This window comes from Equus quagga, chromosome 13, assembly GCF_021613505.1.
Source record: "Equus quagga isolate Etosha38 chromosome 13, UCLA_HA_Equagga_1.0, whole genome shotgun sequence".
NCBI classification, from domain to species: Eukaryota; Metazoa; Chordata; class Mammalia; order Perissodactyla; family Equidae; genus Equus; species Equus quagga.
This window is the reverse complement of record NC_060279.1, coordinates 63,296,895-63,318,018: the sequence shown is the minus strand read 5'-3', so window position 1 is coordinate 63,318,018 and position 21,124 is coordinate 63,296,895. Positions and strand designations below refer to the sequence as shown.

At 36.9% G+C, this 21,124-nt stretch overlaps 1 protein-coding gene across 1 annotated transcript in view; it reads right to left on the bottom strand.

Moving 5' to 3' along the window:
- Positions 1-21,124, bottom strand: part of SNTB2 (syntrophin beta 2) — a 98,288-nt gene that overhangs the window by 47,273 nt on the left and 29,891 nt on the right. The window contains exon 2 of the mRNA XM_046680328.1: positions 6,016-6,229. Coding sequence (XP_046536284.1) covers positions 6,016-6,229 — 214 coding nt within the window. The remainder of the gene's footprint in view (positions 1-6,015; positions 6,230-21,124) is intronic.

Sequence of the window (21,124 nt, the reverse complement as noted above, 5' to 3'; positions counted from 1 at the left end):
AAGCATAATCCTACAAGCTCAGAGAGAACAGAAGAGTAGTGACTACAACAAAATTTTGGAAGTTGGCAAACAGACAGAGAAGTTAAATGACCTGCAGACCTAAGAAAAGTGTGAAGAGTCAAATCCCAGCCAATCCATGTTGCAGAATTCCAAAGAGCCTGGGGAATTGGAGTTACCAGTTACCTCTGGAAGTAGGAGTAAAGCGCACAGCTAAAATAAAGAGGTTGGTTGAAAGTGTCTCAGTATTCTCTATACCCAGCAGCCAATGACTGCCCCAGCCTCAACCCAGCAAAAGATTCATACCCACCCTCATCCCACCAAACTGGGTGCAAGAGCCAGCGCTGTCCCTAAGTCAGACCCTATATCAAGCTGGTCATTTTCTAGAGGGGCTATTTATTTCTACATGGTTGCTTTGGCACTATAACTGGCTGAACACCCTTTAAACACATGCTAAAAGTTCAGTTGCAAAACCATGACGAGAAATTTCTTTCACTCCTCCTGACCTACTTAGCACTAAAGATAGGAAACAGTTCATCCTTCTCTAGGCACAAAACGTTCACCTTCTGAAATAGCCTTTACCTCTCATACAGTTCCTGGGACAGTCTCTCAGACACCTCCTTTGACACAGTCTGCACTCTGAAAATCCCAATGTCAAAGATCCTTGTTATTAATAACTAGAAGACTGGAAACTAACTCTGTGATAAAATAAAAATAAACCTGATTAAACAGGAGAAAATACTGGGACCACTAGGCTGGAAAAAGATGAAAACAGGCAGTAAATTAGTTCCCAGGGCAGGATCACCAATTTTTCATGAAAAGAGAAATTCTATAGTGTTTCTTAAAAAAGGGATTATAAAATAGAAAATTAAATTAGAAGAGGCAGAAAACAAACTCCAAAATAGAACTGATGATTCTAGGATCCAGAAGAGTCTGCCTTTGAAGAAGCAGCCCCTAGAGCAGATAAGGGGACAACGTATTTTCTAAAGTCTACTGCTGTTTTAGAAGAAAAATTCAAATGAAAACTCTGCTAATAAAAATTTAGAGGCAGCCTGCCAGTAATTGTTTGGGCCCACAGGAGAGAGGAGAAGACAGCTACAGTGTGAAGAGTTTTGGCCTCTAGTCAAACCACTGAGGATTTCCTGAGAAAATGCTATTACATTTTGATTGTATGAATCAAATCAGTGTCTAGGTACACAAAAGCATAGGTTTCTGTTAAGTCTAGCCTGCTTATTTCTTCTGTTTAGTAATGTCTTTGACATAACTTATGTGTTCAATTTAGCAATAATCATATTGTTTTATATGTGATAAAGCCAAAATTTACCTTTTACATGGATAAGAGCCAATGTGAAGATGACCAAGACATTTTGAACCAGCTCAAAGGAAACAGACTTACACTTCCGAAACGCAGCATTTAAGAACACTTTGTCCTTGCTAAACTCCACACTGTCCACAATGCTGTTTGCTAAGGAATGTGCTCATGTTCTCTTCCTGGACTTCATCATTATTTATTTAGCTTTCACTTTCCAGAACGAACCGCTTATAACTATCAGAAGCATCTAGTGAGGTCCTGAGAACTCAAGGTGGAGGAAGAGAATAAACTTCCTCCTCCTCCTGGGTCACCATTATTTTTCAGCTCTAAATAGTGAAACTAAATCAAAGTAGTAAAACAAAAAAAAGGATGTTTCCCTCTTATGTGAAATAAGTTTTTGGTTTAGAAAGTGAAGCCTTTACATAAAAATGAAGGATCAACCACAAAGAGATTCCACTACACATCTAGAATAGTTAATATTAAAAAGACTGACACCAATAATGTTGCCGAAGATGTGGAGCAACAGAAACTCTCATCATTGTTGGTGAGAATATAAAATGGCACAACCACTTTGGGAAAAAGTTTGGCAGTTTTTTAAAAAACTAAACATACACCTACTCTTTGACCGAGCAATTCCACTCCTAAGAATTTACCCAAGAGAAATAAAAATTTATGCCCACAAAAAGAGTTGTACAAAGATATTTATGGTAACTTTATTAATATTAGCTCCAAACTGGAAACAGCTCAGGTGTCCATCAATAGGAAAATGGATAAAGAAATTGCGATATACTCATACAACACAATACTACTCTGGAATAAAAAAGAACTATTGATATATGCAACAACATGGATGAATCTCAAAAGCCTTATGCTGAGTAAAAGAATTCTACTACAAAAGAGTATATATGATATGATTACATTTGTATGAAGTTTTATAATAGTTAAAACTAATCTATGGTAGAAAGTCAGAACAGTAGTAGCCTTGGGAGGTAGGTGAGGGAATTGACTGGGAAAGGGCACAAGAAAACTTTCCAGGATGATGGTAATGTTCTGTATCGTGATAGGCTTTGGTTACATAATTGTATGCATGTGTCAAAATTTATGATTTGTACATTTTATTGAATGTAAATATTATCTCAAAAAAAAGAACTATAACAAAACACTGAACTCTAGATATTTATATGCATGCTTAAGTATTTAGAGGGAAGTATATTAATGTCTGCAATTCACTTTGAAATGCATAAAAAATAATTAAGATGGATTGACAGATGGACAGAGGAACCGATCGGATAAAGCAAATATAGTAAAATGTTAATGGTAGAATTTAGGTGGTGGGAAAATGAATGTTGACTACAAAATTCTTTCGACTTTGCTATATGTTTGAAGATTTTCATAATAAAATATTAATAAAAAAATGAAGAATGATGGGAAATCACATGCCTACCTAGGGCTGTAAAACCAGATTTATAAGTATTTTCCAGATTAGGGAACATCTAAGCCTATTTCTTGCGCAGAGCTTTACACGAGACTATGTGAAAGACTAAGATTTTCAAACAGAAATATGGTCAGTTACACAAAGCTGAAATTTGATAAATATCTTGGTGACAGATGTCCTGATGGAAACTTATTTTTGCTCTTCCTATATGAACTGTTTTTTTTCATGGCTTTAAATGTTGCAGCTGTGTGACCCATCATGACACTTCCTTTGACAGAGCTGAGATAAATTTAAGGATCAAAGAGCTCCAAGTGATTTTATAGATATTATCTTATTTATCCTTGAAGTAGTTCTAAAGAGTATAGTTGAGTAGGCATTATTACATCCATTTTAAAGACAGAGAAAACAGGAAGACAGAGAAATTAATGGACTTATTTAAGGTCACAAGGACACTAACAGCACCTATAATACTAATAATATATTGAGGGCTTACTATGCCAATTTTACAATCATTCTCTTATTTAATCCTCACATAACCTTTCATTTTAAACAAGAGAAAACCAAGCCTTATGAAAAACAAAGAGGTTGGCCAAAGTTACAAAGTCCACCATCCTAACTTCTGTCTAATTAGTCAATGGTTCTGAACATTTTTTTCTGCCAAGACACATAGGATAGATGTTCACATTCCTGTGGGTATTATGCACAATTTTTCCAGGTACATGTAATGCTACTGCTTTTCTTTTTCTCTAAAAAGCGCACTGGAATGCAAGTAAGAGTTATATAGGAATAACCTTGAATCTCTTCTAATTTATATTTTACAAAAAGCAAATCATTTGCAAATTTTGGTGTTTCAAGTAAAATTAGAAACAAATTACTTTGCAGCATTAAGACTGAGAATCTGCAACAGCCTGAATCTTCTAAGACCTTTCCTTGCATAGTACACCATGGTCAAGCAGACTGGTCATCTTATTGAAGAGTAAGGTGTGATACAACTCTTGTAGCTCCAGCTGCCCTCTCCAATTGGTTCTGAAGACCTTTTTCAAACCTAACCATCCACCAAATGTCTTTAGCATATTTACATGGTAAAGAGAATGCAGCCCCAAGTTTCAATGAAGGCCAAGGTTACTGAGCTCTAAAAGATGTCTTAGTAGATGATAAAGTAGCACAACTTTCAGCAATACAGCCAAGTCATATCACCTTCCTCTTTCCTTCTCTCCCTACTCCCATAACCCTAGAGTTCTATAGCAACTTTAAATACTTTGCTTTTTTCTCCAATACCCAGTTATATCAGCAGCACTAGAGGTGCTATGGATTAAATGTTTGTCCCCGCCACCACCAAATTCATATGTTAAAATCCTAACCTCTAATGTGATAATATTAGGAGATGAGGCCTTTGGGAGGTGCTTAAGTCACAAGGGCAGAGCTCTCATGAATGGGAGTAGTGCTCTTATAATAGAGAGCTCTCTATTCTCTTCTGCCACGTGAGGACATAGCAAAACGCCATCTATGAACCAGGGAGCAGGCCCTCACCAGGTATTCAATCTGCCAGTGCCTTGATCTTGGATTTCCCAGCCTTCCTCAAAACTGAAAAATAAATTCTGCTGTTTATAAGCCACCTCATCTATGGTATTTTCTTATAGCCGCCAAAACAGACTAAGACAACAGGTATCTATTCTAATGCTCAGAAATGATTTACAATGAAGGGACTCAGCCTGAATACTTTCCTCAGCCTGACAAGCAGCTGACAAATTTAGCTGCGATTTGTTCTTCATCACCTTGTTTCTCTATTCTAGTTCCTTCTCTATGGTCCCTACTATCTAATTTTTTTTTTAAGTCCACGATTAACAGACCGAAAGCTTAGATAAATGTTTGCCATTTGAAGAAAAAAATTTTAAAATTTGGATTTAACAGGCAGAGGTGATTATTTACTTTACAAATTAAATTCTTACTTTATGAAAAAATATAGTATTTCTTTAAAGATAAGCTGTGTTCCATTTTGATGAGTCAACACACACACAATCTTTCACAAATAAATCTGTATGTAACATGAAGTAACTTCTATGTCTTGAACTTTTAAAAGAAAGCAAACAAAAACAATACAAGTATATCAGAATATAATTTTCAAAAGTGTGTATACATAGTTGGCAGTTAAGACTTTTTTAAACTACTATTTCTTGAGAACTCACTATGTGCTTGGCTCTATGCAAAGGGCTTCATATATATTATCTCATTTAATCTGGAACTGAGTTAAGTATTATTATCTTCTCCCCCTCCCCTTTTTTTTATTACAGATGAGGACATGGTGGTTTATGAGGTGAAGGGATTTGCTCAGAGCCTTCCTTTAAGTAGGTGACCTGGTTGGGATTCAAACCAAGGTCTGTCTGATTGCAGAGCTCAACTCTTACCAGCATACCACACAATATATTACAGAGAAGGAGTTTTAATGTCCCTATGTGGGACATTAAATGCCCAAGAAGGGCATTCAGCTCTTTTTGTCTTCTATGATCCATCCCATCCTGATTAGGCACGTGGCTATGCATTTAGATCAGAGACGACCATAAAAGTGAAAGCACATTATAAAAAGTCTGTCCTTAACTAGATCTTTCGACAAGTTTCTTTATTTCTTTTTTTCTTTTTCCTAATCTCTAATCTAACACTTCATGGAGCTAATGAAGACAAAGTCATAAAACCCAAATGCTTATAGAACTAGGAGGGCTATCAGAAATTATCCAATCCAACTCTCATTTTACAAACGAGAAACTGAGGTCAAGAGAAGCTAACTTGCCAGGGTCACACTGCTAGCTGATGCAGCCAGATCTATAATGCAGATCTCTGATTCTTTACACTATCCATAGTATAAAGAATTTCCATCTAAGCAGACAGTTAAAAGAATTTCTTTAACAAGATTTTTTTCAATTATAAAGTAATGTTTATAGTGAAAAAATGTAATAATAACACTCCAAAAAGGTATAAAATAAAGAGTAGAAGGCCCTTCTTTCCTTCTACCTTCTAATCCTATTTCACTCCTCAGGAGTAACCACCATTAAGTTTCTTGGGTGTTTGTCCAAAATGTTTCTACATATGTACAAGTACATATATGTATGAAGTAATTTAAATATGAACTCCAAAAATTATTCTCTCATCTCAGACTGATGTTTTCCTCTGTATAATTTAGTTGCATTATTGCCTAATAATATGCATAAGTAATACTGCAATATGTCCTTAAGTTTACAAAGCTGTAAGTATGATGTTCTCCTTAGGTACAGCTCACCTGTTTTCCAGATCCGGCATGCTTAAGTTTCTAGCAGCAAAGCACATTTTGAGAGGGATGACCTTCCTGTCTTTGGTGCTGTTCTGGTGTTTTGGAGAACCAGAGTCCTCACTGCCACTAAAGCTTGGTGACTGGGGAGCTGCACCTTCCCATGGCAGATCTGATACTAATGATGGCTTCTTGATATATGGCGTTACTTCTCTGATGAACTTGACTATGAACAAAAATCAAAGAAGAAGGTTAGTATTTTTGTTTCCCATGAAAAATGACAACTGAAATATACACACACACAAAATATTTGGCATGAAGTGAAAAAATACACTAAGTTAAACGGCCAGCACACAGAATCTTAGGACTGGAGGGTCCTTTAAGGGCATATAATCCAAATGAAATACCCCTACTTTATTCTGAATACTTTAACTTCTGAGCCTTTGCATGTATTGTTCCTTCTGCTTAGGACTTCTTTCTCCCTTTGTCCGCCTGGTCAACTCTCCTCAAGAGTCATCTCTTCAGCAGCCTTTCCTGTCCACTCTCTCCAGAGTATTACCATTACATCTCTGTAACAACTTCTTAGCACCCTGGATTGTAATCCTTTTCTAATACTTCTGTTCCCCTGCTGGCTGTGAGTTCCCTGAGGGCAGGGATTATGATTTATTCAATCTTGGTATCCAGTATTTAGAACAGTGTCTGCTCAGTAAATGTTTGAGCAAATGCGTGAAGGAACAAATGAACAATTAAATACTTGAATTATCTTGGTAGTTGACCAGCCTTGAGTGACTCTCTGGGTGATAGATTCAGTACCCCCTAAGACAGTGCCATCTAGCTTTTGACAACTCAACATTTAGAAACTTCTTGAAACTTCCACCCATTGGTTTGCTGCCTCCTGAAGGCATATAGGACAAACTTAATCTCTTCCACATGAGAACCTTTCAAATATCTGAAGACTGAGATGATATCTCTTCTCTGGACTAATGTAAGAATCTCTAGTTCAGTTTGATTCAACTCAAATCAACATTTTCAGCTACCTACCAAGTGTCAGGCATTAGGCTAGCCACTGAGAATACAGGAGTAAATGAGGCATGGACCCTGCCCTCAAGGAATGCCCAGTCTAGTAAGGAAGACAGCTATGTAAACAGGTCATTGTAGTTTTGAAAATAAAGCGTATTCAAGATAAGGTATTTCCATTAATGGTAGCCCCAAACTAAATATAGCTGTTAGTAGACAGGAAACTTTTTAAATTCAGTTTTAGGACTTTTACAAAATACTTCTTTTACTTTAGTCATGACTGGCAACTACTGTCATTTGAGGCACAGTGTTCTTGTTTCAAAAACTAGATAAATCAAAAACTATTATAACCTTAAATAGCATTAAAAGTGTACATAAATAGTTGAATGCAGATGAATCAGTCACCATTACCTCTGCTAACATCAATATATATTCTATCAGTATTCTTCTTCCTTTTCAAATTCTAATGTGGTAGGTCATTAGAGTAGCATCATGAGAAGTGAAAAACTAGAAAGATATGATCATTATCAATGCTTATCAATATCATAATAGCTAGTATTAATATCCTACAGCATTAGAAGCTTTACAAGCCTAGGAAACTTTACTAACAAATAGATTACTAAATCTAAAAAAGAGTCAGATATGTTTCTAAAAACATAGCTAACAACAGTCTTTAAAATACTGCTTCTGGGGCTGGCCCCGTGGAGGAGTGGTTAAGTTCATGCATTCAGCTTCGGTGGCCCAGGGTTTTGCCGGTTCAGATCCTGGGCGTGGACATGGCACTGCTCATCAAGCCATGTTGAGGTGGCATCCCACATGCCACAACTAAAAAAAAATATACAACTATTTGCAGGGGGGCTTTGGGGAGAAAAAGGAAAAAATAAAATCTTAAAAAAATATATTGTTTCTTTCTTTTTTTTTTGAGGAAGATTAGCCCTGAGCTAACAACTGCCAATCCTCCTCTTTTTACTGAGGAAGACTGGCCCTGAGCTCACATCTGTGCCCATGTTCCTCCACTCTATATGTGGGACGCCTACCACAGGATGGCTTGCCAAGCAGTGCCATGTCCACACCCAGGATCTAAACTGGTGAACCCCGGGCTGCCGAAGCAGAACGTGCACACTTAACCGCTGCACCACTAGGCCATCCCTATTGTTTCTTTTCTGAATAGGTAATACACATAAAACAAAATTGAAAAGGTATAAAAGATTTTATAATACAAAGTCTAGATTTCTAGCAGCCCAGTTCCCATCCCTGGTAGTAATCATTGTATGGTCTTCCAGAGATATGCTAAATATGCTAATCATATGTAAAAATAGACACACATATGCATGTTTATATATGTATATGTGCATATATATATGTATCTATGTATATATATACACACACTCATTTCACACAATGGTAGTATATTATGCTTGCTTTTTTTACTTAATAAGATTGATGATAAACTTTTATAAACCTAGCATTCCACAGCATGATGTGGTGATAGAGAGGCCTGTGGAATCAGACAGACCTTGTTCAAGTATTAACTGTGCTTGCTACCGCAGAGCTATGTGCCCTCACTTGACTGTTCTGAGGTCCTCATCTATCAAATGGGAATAACACTAAACAAGTAAAAATTCCAGGCACATACTAAACATTCAGTAAATAGTTAGGTACCTGTCTTTTTCTTCCCTAAATTACAAAGTTAGAGAAGCTGAAGCAGCAATCAGTAGAAGAGGTGAAATTATTTTCTGATGAATTAATTATTAAACAAAATCTGCTAAAAATTAAGCATAATTCTAAAAAATATAATAAAGCTAATGCCAGCATTTAGATATAGTTTATGTGTGTTTGCATATGTGTGTGTGTGCTTTTTATGCATAGTTATAATATGTGTATTTCTAGGTGGAGAGAGTAAAAGCCAGTTGCTGAGGGTCACCAAGGAGATTGTTCATCCTAGAAAAATGAACAGGGGTGCAGTCAGTATATCCCTGGAGTGGCTGACTCAGGCATTTCAATACATGCTTTAGCTTTGTGCTTTCAAGAGAGGATTAGATCACAAGAACTTTGGCAGAAATTCCTAGTTTCTAGTCACTGCCAATGGCAGAGACTTGCTTTTTGAACATTTAAGGCAATATACCAACTATTGGGCTACCAACTGGGGGAAATTAAAGATGGTCTAAATGACTACTCTTGAATATTATAGTGGTTAGAAAAACACTCTTTATGATCTACTCAGAAGTTCATTCAGTCACACAGTAGCATCACTGAACTGATTCCTGCACATATATTTAAACAAAATAGACACATATACACAGCCTACTGCTTGGGCTGATTAAAAGAGCAAGGAGTTTCACCTGAGTTGATGATAATGCCGCCCATATCCCCACCTAATTGGCCATCCATAATGGCTAAAGAACTGTGAATGGACATTTGTTTCTCATTTACCGGAGATTTGGGAAAAGTGGAAAGTTAATGGTGTTCTGTTTTAGTCCTATACTTGGACCTCCCCCATCGCCACAGTGTTTTAACTTGGATACCTGGCTGGATAAGCAAAGCCTCTTTACTCCCACATGGCATTCAGGTGAACTCAGACCCATGATATATTTCAGGATTACTTCATTTTTCCTGATAGTTAAAGATTAACCTCAAAATGTTTAATTAAACACTGATGTTTGTAGTGTTTTAGGTGTTTAGATGCTGAAGTTAATCCTCTTTCTTCTATGTACTGATCACTCATTGAAAGTGAAGGTAGCTTCCTCCGACCCTAAAAGTACCACTATAACTTCTTCTCTTTAGAGAGACAAAAACATATACATGTATTGTACACACACCTGGAAAGATGTCTGGAAAGATTTTCATCAAAAAATCAATAGTGCTTATATATAGGTGCAGGATTGCTTTTGATTTTTTTCTTGATATGGTTCTGTATATTTGAAAATTTTATGAGTCCATATCATTTATACCAAAAAAAGGAGAAAATTTATTTAAGAAATCAAGAAAACTTATTCTGAAACCTTGCTCAAAATTGAAACATGGAACCCTTAAACTGAAATCTTGTTGAGACTTCAAAAACTATAATGTACTGGATGAGATCCAAGATCCAAGTGATTGTTACTGAATTCCATGCTCTAATGAATAGGGTTACAGGACGTCCATGTGTTTTAATCAGGTACATTGCTTTCTTGCTTTGGGGCATTAGGAAGCATCTGATTTTAAATTGAATGCCATTTATGTGGCTTTTAAAAGCTTATCCAAAAGATACTTCATAGTGCAGACATAGCCTATGGCGGTAAACACAAGTATTCCAGTAAATCAATTACCTTCCTTTAAAAATATCAACCTCTCATATAATCATTAGTTTCTTCATTATCTCTAATGCTTTTCTTTTTCTTAGCTCATCTGGTGACCTTTACCTTGAGTTCAAGTGAAATTAAATGGGTCAGATAATGTGGGGAGAACAGTGCCAATATTTCCCCTGCTTTTGCAAGCAAGTTTGTTTCTGGGTTATCCTTAGGGTGGAAAAGCTGGCTTTTCATTTTGCTCACAAATGAGTTATGCTGACATCACTGTTAAAGTACTCTCCCAAGAGGTTTCTCTTCAACCTCATCCCAAGCTCCTCCTCCAAATCAAGAATCTGATAGATGGCCACCAAAAACATTAGGGAGGAATTACTTTACTTTCAGTAAAAAGCCTTTTACATTCTCAACTTGCAGGCGTCTTTCAGCTCAAGTCTCCTGCCATTTGGGGTTTGAGTAAACTGCAGTCTAGAGTTTGGCAATGCAAACCCTGAATGTGTTCAGGGACTCTGGTTTCACTCCACGTTTCCATTTGAAAGTAACATTGCATATTCACTAATTTATCGAGCTCCTGTTATGTGCCAGGAATTGTTTTAGGAGTTTAGAATGGTATTCCATGAACAAAACATGGGGAAAAAAAAGATAAATGTAATTAATAAGTATATTATACTCTAGAGAAACAAAAACTTATGTTCACATAAAAACCTGTACATGAATGTTTTTAGCTGCTCTATTCATAAGTGCCCAAACTGGAAACAACCCAAATTTCCTTCAATGGGTGAATGGATAAATTGCAGTACAGCCACAGAATAGGATACTACTCGGCAATAAAAAGAAATGAACTATTGATATACTCAACAACTTGGATGAATCCCAAAGACATTATGCTGAGTTTAAAAAGTCAGTGTCAAAAGGTTACATACTACACGATCCCATTATTGAAAAGACAAAACTATATGATGAAGAACAGATCACTGGTTGCCAGGGGTTAGGGATGAGGAACATGTGATTAGGTTTTTGGAGCACAGAACTATCCTGGTATCCTGATTGTGATGATGGTCACAAGAATCTATACATGTGTTAAAATTTGCAGAAATGAATATCATAAGAGGGAAAAAAGCCAATTTTACTGCATGATCATTAAAAAATTTAAAAAACACAATTATGTAATGTTAGAAGATGTTAAGTGTTAGGGAAAAGGAGAAACAGTACGGTGAGGTGGATCAGCGGTGCTGCAAAGGGGATCAATTTGTAGTTTTAAATAAGGTGACTAGGGTAAAGCATCATTAGGAAGACAGCTGAACAAAGATTTAAAGGAGGCAGGGGAGTTAGTCATGAGAGTATCTGGGAGAAGCATTCCAGACAGAGAGAACAGCGTTAAAGCAGTAAGGAAAGCCAGTGTAACTAGCGCAGCATAATCGAGGGGGAGAGAGTAGAAACTGGGAAACAGAGGTAAAGATAGAGTAGGGCCGTTTAAGTCATTGTAAGGACTTTGGCCTTTATTCTGAAATGGGAAGCCATTGGGAGGTTTTAAGCAGGAGTAACATATCTAACTTGTATTTTAATCATTCTCATACCATGTTGAAAATGGTGAAAGAGGGTAAGAGCAGAAGCAGGAAGACCAATTGGGAGGTTACTACAGGTGAGAGATTATGGTAGTTAGACTAGGGTGACAGGAGTGGAGCGGGTGAGAAGTGGTCAGATTCTCTACTGAAAGTAGACCTACTAGGATGTCCTGACAGATTGGATGAGGGACGGTGAGAAAAACATAGGAATTGAGGGTGATTTTAAGATTTTTGTCCTAAACTGTTAATATCAACAGGTTTAGGAGGAAAGATCAGTAAGTTGATTACTAAGACATATGTTAGACAATCAAGTCAAGCAGGCAGCCAGATATGAGAGTCTGCATTTCAGGAGATGGATCTGGGCTGCAGCTATAAATTTGGCAGCTATTGGCACATGGTTGATACTTAAAGCCATGAGACTGCATAAGATCACTGTATCAGTCAGGGTCCCAGCAGGAAATGGATGGCAGAAGGTTAATAAAGGGACAATTTATAAAGTTGTGGGCAAGAGTTCAGGGAAACCATAAGGGGAAACAGAGTGTGCTATCTTGTTTCCATACGTAGGCCTAAAGGGACTAGGAGAGGAAGCGGTTACCAGACCCAGAAGGAAAGACTTCTGTAGAGGACTGACTTGAGAGGAGCAGTGACCTTCAGTCAGTTCAGCCAGACTGAAGTGACCCTGCAGATTAGGAGGCAAGGGGATAAATGCTCCAGCCTCACTCTCCTCCCTCTTTTCCTCTAGTGTCCAGTTGGGGCTCCACATTGGCCAAACTCAACAAAAGACAAAGAGCAAGGAAGACTGTTGATGTAATTAATCAATGCAGCTTAGCCTGCTGGGATAGAAAGCAACAGAAAGAGGAGTGGACCCAGCAGAGCAAATGGAAGACTTCCAGCATGATCACCAAGGGAGTGAGCATAGATGAGGAAGACATTCCCCTATTGAAGGGCTGGGAAGAAGAGAAGGAACAGCAAGGGACAGGAGACCCACGAGAGACAAGTACTCCACAGAAATACGGGCCTAAAATAGCACCAAGTTCACCCAAACTTTGAAAAAGCCTTGCCTTGATCTTACTGAGGTTCCTTTCTTTCTTTACCACTCCTTGCGGGAAAAAAAAAAAGTTTATGCTTGCTGTTTCTATTTTTTCCTCTTGCTCCTTAATCTCTTCTGAACAAAACTGCATTCTAAAGAGTCACTAATGTTTTCTCACTCACTCAGTCCAAAGGCCCCTTCTCAAACCTCATTCTTGACCATTCTGATATCTGACAGTGCACTCTATCAACTGTTCTTTGTTCCTCCTTTCTGGCCATTTATTTTCTAATGCATTGTTTCTCTTCCTATTCCTACAATATAGTTCTCCAAGACTCTAATTTTAGCACTTTCTTCTCACTTTCTCCTCTAGTCCCTAGCAACTTTCAATGCTACATCTCTAGACTTAACAGAGATCTCTAGAACCAATATCTCTTCTTGGCCCCAATTCCTTCCACCTGGGTGCTGTCCCAACTCCTCAAACCCAACACAACCAAATGTGAACTAATCTTCATTATCTTTAATCTTCTCCTGTGTGCGTTTAGTTATTAGCATTAGCATCAGCATCTTTCTAGCCACCCAGTATCTAATCCAGTAGTATAATAAGTCTGCTGTAAAGCCTAATAATCTGTATTTTACTACAGGTTCTCCAGATAGTTGGTTCTCATGCCCAGTCGAGCTTTGGGAACCACTTCTCTAAATCTTTGCAGACTCTTTCCTCTCCCTAGCCGCCACATCAAGTACCAAACCATCCCAGCCTACCTCTGAGATTTTTTCTGTTATCTACCTACTCCCTTCAGTTCCAACTGCCAACATGCTTCTGGATCACCCAAACCATTGTAATGGCCTTTTTAAAAAAAATTATGGGGGCCAGCCCAGTAGCTGAGTGGTTAAGTTCGTGCACTCCAGTGTTTCGTTGGTTCGAATCCTGGACGCGGACATGGCACTGCTCATCAAGCCACGCTGAGGCGGTGTCCCACATGCCACAACTAGAAGGACCCACAACTAAGAATATACAACTATGTACCGGGGTGCTTTGGGGAGAAAAAGGAAAAAAATAAAAAATCTTTAAAAAAAAAATTATGGTAAAATACATACAACAAAATTTACCATTTTAACCATTTTTTATGTGTACAGTTCAGTGGCATCAAGCACATTCACACTGCTGTACAGCCATCACCACCATCCATCTCCAGAACCTTTTCATTTTCTCAAACTAAAACTCTGTAACCATTAAACAATAACTCTCCATTCTCTTCTCCCCCAGCCACCGGCATCCACCATTCTACCTTCTGCTGACCTCGTCCTTTCCCCTCAGATAATTAAACTGGAAAATACTGAAAAGAAAACAAAGACAAATATAAAAATTCCTGATTCCACCACACTTCCTTCTAGACTTTTTAGTCCTTTACTTAACATAGTAACACACATCTTCCCATGTTATACAAAATCTTTAAAAGCATCATTTAAAAATAGCTATAGAGCATTCCATTGTGTGTTTTCCATAATTTATTTAGGCATTCCCTAATTATTGGGCACTTACTTTAAATAATGCTATAATGAACATATTTTTCAGGAGAGAAATTACTGGGTCAAAAGAATATTTAAGGTTCATGATAAATATTGCAAATTGCTCCCCAAAAAGATACCATTTTACACTCCCACCAGGAGTGTATGTACACGTCTATGTCAGTACACTTACCAACATGAAGCAATCTTACTCAGAATAATCTTTGCTATTTTAATGGGTGAAAAATGTTATGTATATATGCCCACTCCATCTTGATCTCCTGCCTCAACAAATGCAGGATGTTATTATTTTCTTCTCTTTAAAAGCAGGAAATCCATGTCTCTTTATACTTTTTTGTCTGAAGACATAGGAGGAGTGATTTGTGAGGTTCTAACAGTGAGGAGTTACAGGATGATCACCAGAACCTCAGATCTAACACAAATTTGAGTTATAATTCTTTGGATTTACCGTGCCAGCATTTCCAAAGTCATACTTAACTTCCTATTATTGCCTGATTATTTAACTCTGTAAAGTGAGCTCTTTTCTTGTTGCTAGTCATCACGAGGAAGAAACCCTCAACAAGGAAACCAAGCATGTCCTCAGAAGCAATACATGTGCTCGTAAGATGTGATTTCAATGTTTTCCAGTTAAAAAAAAAACCCTGTAGCTTATGTTGGTTCTGGGATTTTCAATTCATTTCATTACCCATCCTTCCTTCTCCATTTCAATCTAAACCTTGTCCAAGTCAATAGAAACAGGAGATACATCCTTTTTGAGGATCTCAAATTACTATTGGGATGACAAAGAGAACTCAAGTTTCCTTTGAAACCTCTGAGCTATAGTGGAATAAGTCCAAAAAAAAAAACAGAAATAAGGTAGCTCTGAAATTTGTCCCCAGCAATTAAAATTTCAGGATTTTAAAATTATAGCCTTTTATAATAAATGTATGCAAACTGGCAAAAAAAAAGATATTTTTTAGGCCTTAGTCAAATTCTAAGATGGATATCTATTACTTTTATACAAAAGTATTAGCTTTCACGCTTTCATAATACAAACATAGGACAACAAGCTAGATTGAAATAATTTGGGTCTTTGGACTGTTTACTATATAATTTCTCCTTGGTAGTCTTCTTTAACTACTAATCTTATATGGTAAAACTGGTTGTGGGTCATTTAAAAGGTAAATATTTTTAAAATAAATTTTAAAAGTGTTTTTCTTTGGAATGTTTCCATTCCATTCCAAAAGAATATGCAAGCTTTTCAACTTTTTATTAAAAAAAAGTTTTAAACATCTTAGGTTTGCATTTTTAAATCTTTTTGCAAGGAAGCCAGCTAGTAGCAAATTTCCCTGGGGAAACTGCCATACAGTAAGTATGTGTGTTTAAAATGCTTTATATAATTAATTCAAAAAGCAGCAGATATTGCCTCTGAAAAATTACTTCAAATTACATATTTTTCTTTTCCTTCTGGTGTCGAGATTTATATTTATTTTCTGTGACATATCTTTGTTTTTATAAATCAATCCCATTCTTAGTACTTCTCCCTCCCCTAAAAAGTACTGCTTTTTGTGAAACAGTGTTCTAATCTGTTTCATACCCTTCTGCTTACTTCAAAACGTACAAAGAAGAGGGGATGGTTGACAACAGTAGAAAAGTCTTGGATTAGAAAAAATAGAAAGATAAGACTTTATTTAATTTCATTTTCACTAAAGTAGAGGCAATGAGAAAGGCAACTTGCATAAGAAGAAACAGTCTGGTTGGGAATAATTCATACTGCTTCTTGGTCTCTTGCTGAAGTATTATAGTAGAGGCTTGTTTTTTGAAAGAAATGAACCCTACCAGATTTTAAAAACATCATAAAATGACTCATACACTATAAAACTAACGGTAAAACTAAGGGTATTAGAGTTGCTAAGTGATAAAAGCAAGTTCTCAGTTTTATATTTCAAAAAATCAAATATAGATTATTATGTTTACAAAGTGCTCAAGAAAATATGCCAATTTGCTAATAATGGTTATATCTGCATTGCAGTTACAGGGACTTCTATTTTTGAAGTTAGCTATTTCTATAATCTTTGAACTTTTTTATAGTAAGCATGTATTCTATAATAAATAATATTAATTTTCAAATACATGCCATCAAATAATAAAGAAAATATGGATTAGAAAAGTAATTTCAGAAATAGATTCAATAGCAGAAACAATACAACAATGGGAGAAAAGTCACTATTTGGTAAATGCTGAAAGAACAATGGGGTATCAGTATGGAATTGTCTTAGATGTATATCTCACACCCTTCAAGGCATTTGCCTTAACCTACGATTGATGCCCTTTGGATAATTTTTGTAAAATAATTAAAGTATAAATGCAGAGCAACAAACCTGAAAGTCAAATGAATCTCAGTTCATGTCTTGATATTACCATTTACCTTTTGGGAGGTTTAAAACACATAATTTACCTTTCTGAGCCTCAATTTCCTCATTTGTAAAACAAAATACCACCCTCAAAGTGCTGTTGTGGGGATTAAATGAGATAAAGTATGAAAGGTGCCTAGGCCTGTGCTTGAGCATTGTAGGTATTGAGTATTAGTGTGTATGTGTGTGTGTGTATGCACATGTGTACCACAAATATACTTTGGAGAGAGTATCCTATAGTGGGTAGAGTCTAAGATTTGAAATTGAACAGACAGGGTCTGAATTTCAGTTCTGTCATATAAACTTTGCGATTTGGACAAATAATTTCACTTTTCAATCTCAATTTCTAACCCATAAAACTCTAATACTAACCCTAATACCAACTTTACTAAGTAACTGAGAGGATTAAATAAGAGTAACTAATAAAAGTAAACTGTTGGGCCACCCTGGTGGCCTACTGGTTAAGTTTGGCACGCTCTGCTTCAGTGGCCTGGGTTCAGTTCCTCAGCATGGACCTACACCACTTGTCTGTTAGTAGCCATGCTGTGGTGGTGGCTGACATACAAAAAAGAGGAAGAGTGGCAGTGGATGTTAGTTCAGGGTGACTCTTCCTCAGCAAAAACACAAAATGAGGGGCCAGCCCTATGGCTGAGTAGTTGCAGTTCCATGCACTCCACTTAGGCAGCCCAGGTTTGTGGGTTTGGATCCTGGGTGCAGACCTACTCTACCCATCAGCCATGATGTGGAGGCATCCCATATACAAGACAGAGGAAGACTGGCATAGATGTTAGCTCAGGGCTAATATTCCTCAAGCAAAAAAAAAAAAAGAGGAAAATTGGCAATGGATGTCAGATCAGGGCAAATCTTCCTCACCAAAAAAACAAAAACAGAAAACAAACAAAACAAAAAGAATAAAACAAACAAGAAACATGAAAAAAAAAGTAAACTGTTTAAGAGAGCCTGGAAGATAGCAGGCATTGAACATTAATGATCTACAGAATAGGATTATTATGCAATATTGAAGAACATCTGGAGATAGCAGTTAAGATATCTCCAGAAAGGCAGCAAGCTAATTGTTCTTTGTCTTCCCTTTCACAAAAACAGATTTTGACAGCATGTAGCCTTCCTTATTTACATTCTCATAACATTCCATATAGCACTATTAGGGCACTTGTCATATGTCAGTTTCTGTTTTGCCCATTTTTTCCACTTGACCACGGTACATTAAAGGGATTAAAACACAAGACACCCTAAAAGTCAACAATAATTGCAACACATCACTTCTATAATGTTTATCTATCCATAGTTCTCTCACTTTCTCCTTTCAGTCACTCTTAACTGTGTTGCAGTTTCTGCAGGGCTATTTAAGGCCCTGAATACATTCTCCTGCACATTCATGAGGCAAAATTCATCTATTTTTCTAGCACACACACAATCTTTCTATGACTCTGGCTTGACATTACACTTGCTTCTAATCTTTTAGAGCAAGTTGTACCCCACTCCACATGACATCACTATAACAATATGCATAGTTAGTTGTAGCACAAAAGAATTTTATACATTGGTCAAAATTTGGGAGTACATTGATAAAGCGTTCATAGTAGGGATCATTAACACACAGAAGATGCACAGTAAATATTGGCTAGATGAATTATGAGATTCTGTCACAAATACAGATATATTTTTGTAGTCCTAATTTCCCAGTCATGGTGAAATCATGAGAAATATTTATGGCATGGGTAATATAATCTAGTTAAAAATTGTTGCTAATTGCTCTAGATTAAGGATTTTTGCAAATATTTGGATAAAGGGTCCTTGCTCAACACTATTATGTGGCTTTTGAATATTTGGGACATGGTCACTCTCTCCATGTACTGAAGGTTATCACATAAACTCTACATGTGGGATCTTTTTTTTTTTTTTTTTGAGGAAGATTAGCCCTGAGCTAACATCTGCCAATCCTCCTCCTTTTTCCTGAGGAAGACTGGCCCTGAGCTAACATCCGTGCCCATCTTCCTCTACTTTATATGTGGGACGCCTACCACAGCATGGCTTGCCAAGAGGTGCCATGTCCGCACCCAGGATCCAAAACAGCAAACCCTGGGCTGCAGAAGTGGAATGTGCAGACTTAACTGCTGCGCCACCAGGCCAGCCCCTACATGTGAGATCTTTGTTGAGTTTCTTGTCAGCTAAATTTGCTATTAAAACAAATCTGCCATTAGAATAAAATTCTCCGTAATAAACTTTATCAACTTAAACACATAACTTACAGATGAGCAGTTTGTTCTTCCAGTGACATAAAAATGTAATCTTATTTTGAGGAGTCAATAATTAAACATTCTTCTGTAAGTAAAGAAAAGCCTTGCCTCTCAAACCCAAAGTACAGGCTTTTATCTATTCCTAGTATAAATGATAGGAAACCATTTTTTTTACTCTTAAAAACCATAATGTTTCCCTTTTTTCAACAACCAACAACTCTTATATGCAAAACATGTGGGATATTTAAAACATTTGATATACAGACTTTGTCTTCAAGTTGTTCAGTTGAGGAGGAAAAGGCAGACATGTATCCCCCCTAAAAAAAGACCAATTAATAAAGTAGAAATTATAAAAGGTAAAAAGCAATAAATGCTAGAAGTATAAATAAAATGTTACACATAATTGAATGTAACAACAGCAAACAAAATGAAATAACTGAAAAATACTCAACAAAAATACCAATCATGTTTTTCCACCAGACCAAAAAAAAAAAAAAAAAATTCTAGCAGTTTAAGTGCAAGGAAATCCTTACCCGTATTTTTGTTGCTAAGTGGATGTGTCCTGGAGTAGCTAGTTACACCGGATGGTTTGTTTTAGATCAGCACCCCAAGTGATAAACTAAAGACGGAAACACAATATCAACCCAGCACAATAGCTGTGTTCAAGGGGTCAGCAAGCACTCCATCCTGAACATCCAGTCAGAGTCACCACCAGGGAAGAAGAATGCCATCCAAGTTTCCATATCTTTAAACACTTTGTAATTTTTTTTTATTGCACAAAAGAACTGCTATTAGTAACTGCCAGGCTTTTGTTGTCATTAGGGATTTTCTGACCAAATTGGCAGAATTAACTGAGTTCAGGAAGAGGAGAAGAGACAAAGATGTGTTCATGTTCTTTCCCTCCTCATTCTTATGTAACACTTGACTAAGTAGTTCAGCTGTCAGACTGAGAATTGTCCAAGTTCATAGAAAACAACTATCGAAGGCTAAGTTATAGTGCAATGTATTCATTGCTCAACCCACATCAAGTAACTGTGTTCACTGATAATGTTTTATTAATTTTTAAATTAAAAAATAAAAACAAAAGCTGGAACAATTTGAGCATCAAAATAAATAATAGTGGTATGGGCTTATAACTCACAGAATAAAGTGAATGTCCATGAGTCCATACTCACATAAATGAATAACTGAATAAATAAATAAATGGAGGCAAAGGGGCAGCTCTTTCTTAGAGAAGAATTCCAATTAATAAGTACAGAAGGAATGAGAGGAATAGAAGATCATCATTAGAACACTATAGCAATAGTTGTTGCAGGCAAGACCCACTGATAAATGCTTATCAGGTCTAAATTATGAAAAGTTCCTGATTCTAACTGATGTTTTTATAGGTACTGCAAACTCAACAAGTCTATAGTAGACACTTGGCTGGCTAACTCAACATCCATTCCCAATCCTCCTCTCTCCCTTGCCTTTCTTCACTGAAAGGCTGAAAAAGCTAAATACTCACTTCTCCAACCTCCCTTGCTGGTGACCATCCAACTCAGTTTTGGCCAACAAGATATAAGGTGAAATCTGCTGGAGAGCATCTGGGAAAGCTTTTCTTGATAAAAGAGAACAGATCCAACCAGCAACTTTCCCTTTCCTCTTCTTCCTGCCTTGAATTTGTGCCTCAAAGCAGCTTTAGATATGATGTCTGGAGCTGTAACCATGAGATAAATGAACTTATTACAAATAACAGAACAAAACTGACCTCACAGAGTGCTGCATCAGTCCTAGAATAGCCTACCTTCAGACCTCTTGTGATTTGAGACTAAACAAAAATCTTTGTTGCTTAAGCTATTCTTGATTGTGTTTTCTTTCACTTGCAGCCAAAAGCATTACTAACTTACACAATGTCCGAAATCCAGCTCATCTCTCCCATGCTTTACTTTCTCCTGTTTCTAAATTACTCATTGTGGTTAATGGCATCACCAGTTGCCCAAGTTAGAAACCCAAAGTGACTTGTAATTCCTCTCTCTACATCAACTCCCCAAACATAAACACACTG